A 6,354-nucleotide genomic window follows, 5' to 3' on the forward strand; every position below is an offset into this window, starting at 1 on the left:
ATATATCGTGTGTGTGTGTGTGTGTGTGTGTGTGTGTGAATCAGTGGAAAATGCTGCTATTTGATATTTGAGATATTTTTGTGTATGAATCAGAGAAGGAAGAGAACAAGCTTATGAGGAACAAAAGGGAAACAAGTGGAATTTTAGAAGAAAGGAGAACTACAGGGTACAGTAGTCAGGAACAAAACTACTGTAAGCTTTGAGAAAATGGTGTTTAAAACTTGGATGTTACTGTGTAGTTAAAGAGCAAAATGGGGAGGGCACCACTTATATTGTTGCTTACTATAACAACAAAAACAGATTTTGTTTCAGCATGGGTGATGTACAGAGACTGAGTTGGCTGCCATGGCTAGTTAGAGATGAGGGGGAAAACCCTTTATCAGGATATGATTAGTCTAGAGATGTTCTGAATCCAATATTAAGCACAAGTGCCAGGAGGTTTGTTCTGTTAAAAGGAGTTTTTCTGCCCCACTGTCACCAAATGCTTGCTCAAAGGGGATTTGTTGGGTTTTCTCAATAATAATAATAATAATACCTTACTTTGTAAAGTGTCCTGAGATGACTCTTGTTGTGATTTGGCACTGTGCAAATAAAACTGAATTGAATTGAATAAGTATCTCTGCTGATATGAGTCTATTTCACAGGATCAGTATCGGCCAGAATAAAGCCAATCCAGTTCAAATCCTTATTTAGTTCTACTGTCCTGTATTTGAGCAGTCAACGTTTTATGCTTTTGTCCAGTGGTGCTACGACAGCCGCCACCTTTTGTTAATGCAGAGTTATTAAATGGTCAAGCAGAGATATATTAAATTGGGCTGGTTACACAAACTGTGTGTTCACATATGGATACAAAGTAGTAGTTAGTATCTGCCCTGTGATGAATCTATAATTCTGAGAGTGTGTTGTCCAGTTCCCAGTTATATTTTTTTCATATCAATAATTTAAGATAATAAATGTATTGTTTTAAAACCCAGATAGCATGGTGATGAAGTGGTTAGCACTGCTGCCTCACAGCAAGAAGGTTCTGGGTTCGATCCGGGGCCAGTTTGGTGCCTTTCTGTGTGGAATTTGCATGTTCTCCCTGTGCCTGTGTGGGTTCTCTCCAGGTATTCCAACTTCCTCCCACAGTTCAAAGACATGCACCTTAGGTTGACTGGTGACTCTAAATTGCCGGTAGGAGTGAGTGTGTGTGGTTGTTTGTCTACATGTCAGAACTGTGATAGACTGGCGACGTGCTTGCTCAGGGTGAATTTGCTGTGTTTTCTCAATAACAATAATAATAAGGTCTAGACCGAACTTTGTAAAGTGTCCTGAGATGACTCTTGTTGTGATTTGGCACTGTGCAAATGAAACTGAATTGAATTGAATAAGTATCTCTGCTGATATGAGTCTATTTCACAGGATCAGTATCGGCCAGAATAAAGCCAATCCAGTTCAAATCCTTATTTAGTTCTACTGTCCTGTATTTGAGCAGTCAACGTTTTATGCTTTTGTCCAGTGGTGCTACGACAGCCGCCACCTTTTGTTAATGCAGAGTTATTAAATGGTCAAGCAGAGATATATTAAATTGGGCTGGTTACACAAACTGTGTGTTCACATATGGATACAAAGTAGTAGTTAGTATCTGCCCTGTGATGAATCTATAATTCTGAGAGTGTGTTGTCCAGTTCCCAGTTATATTTTTTTCATATCAATAATTTAAGATAATAAATGTATTGTTTTAAAACCCAGATAGCATGGTGATGAAGTGGTTAGCACTGCTGCCTCACAGCAAGAAGGTTCCGGGTTCGATCCGGGGCCAGTTTGGTGCCTTTCTGTGTGGAATTTGCATGTTCTCCCTGTGCCTGTGTGGGTTCTCTCCAGGTATTCCAACTTCCTCCCACAGTCCAAAGACATGCACCTTAGGTTGACTGGTGACTCTAAATTGCCGGTAGGAGTGAGTGTGTGTGGTTGTTTGTCTACATGTCAGAACTGTGATAGACTGGCGACCTGTCCAGGGTGGACCTTGTCTGTCACCCAATGCCAGCTAGGATTGGCTCCAGCCTCCCATGACCCTATTCAGGATAAGTGGTATAACTAATGGATGATATGTCAGATATTTAATGTAATGTAAATATATAGTAATTATTAGATCAGAATTGGCAGGTACCTACTATAAAAGGTATCAAAATGTATTGGGGCCAAAAAAACTGGATAGGGACATCCCTAGTAATTATTTATGTTTTTCTTTTGGTTTTCTTGTGCTGTACATGTTTCCCAAAGACATCATAACTGTGTCTTGTAATCCCATGTGAGATGAGACAAATGTTTGACATGACACAAAAGAAAAGTAATCAAATACTGTCTCCTTGAAAAATCTGTCAAATTGTTTGCCTACTACTGTTGTCCCCTCTATATGAGCCCTGTCAGGCAAAATTTCTTGTTGAATTCAGTGCTTGTCAGAAAGCAAAGCATATTTTGTTGAATGTTGATTTGTGTCGTGACTAGTTTTTTCATTAGTAAGTAAAGATTCCTCTCCATAAAAGGGTTCAAAGAGACAGAATATTTGGCATTTCCATGTTAGTAATTTCACACCAGTGGGTTTTAAAACTTTCAGATTGTCAAAAGAAATTTGACACACTGTAAATAAATGATCTGATATGTAAATATGATACCATCATCTGAAAGTCCCACTCAGTGATATGTTTCTGTGTACTTGCATGGAGCTTTCCGTTGAGAACACTGTGAGACTTGGCTCAGACATGTAGTCATTTTCTGATCAACAACTGCAGAATGGAAAACTATTATCAGTAAAAGAAGAAGCTGACTGCAGCCACACAGTATTCTGTTTTATTCCTATAGACAGCATTGGTTCAAGCCCTAATATGTATGACTGAATACTCTTATAGCATTGTTGCCTCAAATTTAGCCAAGTTTAAATTGCTGTATTTGTGACATGTTAACTTTTTCTTTCTTTATTATTTATTTAGAATTACATGTCCTTTTAAGAGTGTACACTCGTGCCACGTGTATGAGCCTGTGTGTAGAGCTATACATGAACACAGATGACTTGCACAGCAGATTAAACGTATGGAAGGCAGAAACAGGTGCAGTTATACTGACTTGTTTGTTGTTGAGATTAGAACATGTGGTTACCTTGTGGTAACCGAGATTCTGTTATATGAATGCTTTGCTAAATGTGAGCAGACAGAGCCTCTTCCTGTGTGTTCCACTTGAGGAGGAGCAAAGTCAAATCTGCTGATGTGTAAGTGCAGCAGAGAGATGGGTTAAGGAATTAACAATAGCACATCATTTCACTGAAGTACCTGAGATAGCGTCACGGGTACTTCTCTGGAAATGTGATTTCAGTATATAGTAGAAAGTAATAAATAAATTGCCTTAGCTTCTCCTATCCAGTGTAAAAATAAGCCCATAAACATGTAAAGGATTGTTGTCTTATAATATTTCAGTTAAGGGATCTGTTCCCACTCATAACCTGGGTAATATCTAGACCAGCAGGTTGCATATGTGCCGGCTTTATGATATTAAAGTGTAAAACTTCTGCTTTCCTATACAGTTATATGTCCCGGTGCCAAATCCACTCCAGGACTAAATATTATGTTAGTAGCAGACAAGCCAGATGTTGGCTACCTAAACAGAAAGCACAAATAAGCAGATGTTATTTTGTCACTCTCACATTAGGTGTGGTGCCAGCTGTGTACTGGGCCATGTCGGTGCCTGCCCACCGTGCTGCACTGCCCTGTCAGCGTTCCCCTGATGTCAGAGAGCTGTGGATGCTGCCAGCTGTGCACTCAGCAGGAGGGTGAGGCCTGCACCAACCAGCTGCCCTGTGACACACGCCGAGGGCTGCGGTGCGACTACAGCGCCAGCTTCCCTGGAGGGCCAGGACAGTGTGTCGGTGTGAACATAAACACTCAGAATGAAACACATTAGCTTGGTTTAAAGCTGCAAATGCCTGCACTGCTACTTTTAATTACAACTAACCCTGAACAAACTAGCACCTGTTTCTGCCTCTCATGTATTATTATTGCCCAAGTCACAGAGCCAATGATCCATCTGTCTGAAATATAAATACCCGAGCATCCTTCCACAAGCCTGTCTGAAATATAAATACCCGAGCATCTTTCCACAAGCCCAGGTATTTTTGACAGCCCTTTCCACTGTTCTGGAGGTATTTTGGATGAAATGTGTTTTGTTCAAATGGACGGAAAATTCTTTGGACTCAAAAACTCTTAACTTTCAGACTCTTTTGCACATCTGGGTAAAACAATTTTCTGTCCACTGGACAATAAAACAGATTCTTCATGTTTCCCAGGTTTTTAGTCTCTTTCCTCCAGCTGACATGTCATACATACATTCAGTTGCAAGTAATGGCACTGTTCGCAATTTCCTGATTTTCTGCATAAATTGTCACAAAAGGTCACAAATATCAACAAAAACAATATTTCTAAGATGTTAAAACACAAAGTCCAGATTGTTCATGTCTTTATTGGACACACCCATTAAACATACAAAGTGATGGTGGAAAAAGTAACTGCAACACCAGGCTTCTCATGTCACTAAACATCAACTGGAGTCAGGTGTTAGCAAACCTGGAGTTCAGTCAATGAAATGAGAATGGAGGTGTGGTTTAGAGCTACCTTGACTTATAAAAACACTCAGTGTCAGTGTGCTATTCACAAGCAGCATCAGCTGATGTGAGCCAGGCCTCGCAAAAAGATATCTCACAAGACATGAGTTAACCATAGGCAAAATATTGAACAGGCATGGTATCCATGGCAGGACACCACGGAGGAAGTCACTGCACTCCAAAAACAACAATACACCAGGCCTGAAGTTTGACAAAGACCACCTTGGCACGCCACAACACTACTGAGAAAATGTCCTGTGGACAGATGAAATGACGGTAGAATTGTCTGGGAAGAACACACAGCACAACGTAAAAAGAGAACTGTGTACCAACATGAAAATATCCCAACAGTGAAGTACACTGGAGGGAGCATGATGTGGGGCTGGTTTGCTGCCTCTGGACCTGGGCCACTTGCCATTATGGAGAGGAAAATGAATTCCCAGGTTTATCAAGGTGTCCTATAGGATAATGTCAGAGTGAGTGGCTGCAAGCTGAAGAACAAGCTGGGTGACGCAACAGGACAATGACCCTAAACATCGAAGTAAATCTACTACAGAATGGCTTTGGATACACAAAATCCACCTTTTGTCCCAGTCAGAGCTCAGACATCAACCCAATAGAGATACTGTGGAATGGCCTCAAGAGAGCCATGTCTTAAGAATTCCTCCTGAACATTGAACAGGTCTGATCCACAGCTACAAGAAGTGCATGTTTGAAGTTATTACTGCCAAAGGTGGTTCAACCGGTTATTAAAACACTGCTGCCACCATAGGTTTGTATGTTTAATGGCTGTGTTAAAAAAATACATGAAAGACCATGACTTTCTGTTTTTTATAATCTTAGGAATATTGTGTTTGTTGATATTTGTGACTTTGGTGAAGATGAGATAACACTCCATGACCAATTTATATAGAAAACCAAAAAATTGCAAGTGCCATTGTTTTTTCTTGCAACTGTAAAATGGTAATCAAAATAAACATATGTTCTTACCTAATTTGTGACGCAAAACATTATAAACATTTAGTTATATATGTAGGGTATGAACGAATAGAATCACAGAAAACTTTACAACCTTTTAATTTTGTTGCATGTGAAAGTTAAAACTCATTCTAAATTCATGCCTTCAAAGCACAAGTGTCTACATTTTGGAATAATTGTCAGGTATTTATCCTGCAGAAAAACTCATGCTTAGTTCTGTGGCTGGAATGTCAGGTGGGAGGTACTGTATGCTAGTATGCTCCCAATACTGCTACTGTTGCAACTACTATTACTGAATTACTGGTTGTAATCTAGCCACAGGGGTTTCAAGCCAGTGACTTCTGTGCTGTCCCAAGCCCGGATAAATAGCGAGGGTTGTGTCAGGAAGGGCATCAGACATAAAACGTGCCAAATTCAAACATGCCTATCATCAGTGTGAATTCCATACCGGATCGGTTGAGGCCCGAGTTAACAACAACCCCCACCAGTGCTGTTGACCTACAGGGTGCTGGCGGAAATTGGACTACTGTTGGTCGAAGAAGGAGAGGAGGTAGAAGGATTCGTAGACAGAGAGAAGAGGAAAGGCAGGAGTATTGGTCTGAGAATAGGGACTCTTAACGTTGGCACAATGACAGGGAAAGGTAGAGAGCTGGCGGACATGATGGAGAGAAGGAAGGTAGATATACTGTGTGTGCAGGAGACCAGGTGGAAGGGTGGCAAAGCGCGTAGCATTGGAGGGGGATACA

At 40.6% G+C, this 6,354-nt stretch overlaps 1 protein-coding gene across 1 annotated transcript in view; it reads left to right on the forward strand.

Moving 5' to 3' along the window:
* Positions 1-3,714: 3,714 nt before the first annotated feature.
* The window catches only part of LOC109969102 (protein CYR61-like), a 12,640-nt gene continuing 10,000 nt past the window's right edge, over positions 3,715-6,354 (forward strand). Inside the window, exon 1 of the mRNA XM_020615777.1 lies at positions 3,715-3,898. Within this exon, the coding sequence (XP_020471433.1) occupies positions 3,757-3,898 (142 nt within the window). The 5' untranslated portion in view covers positions 3,715-3,756. The remainder of the gene's footprint in view (positions 3,899-6,354) is intronic.

Source organism: Monopterus albus, unplaced genomic scaffold (genome assembly GCF_001952655.1).
Source record: "Monopterus albus unplaced genomic scaffold, M_albus_1.0 scaffold170.1, whole genome shotgun sequence".
In the NCBI taxonomy this organism is placed as follows: domain Eukaryota; kingdom Metazoa; phylum Chordata; class Actinopteri; order Synbranchiformes; family Synbranchidae; genus Monopterus; species Monopterus albus.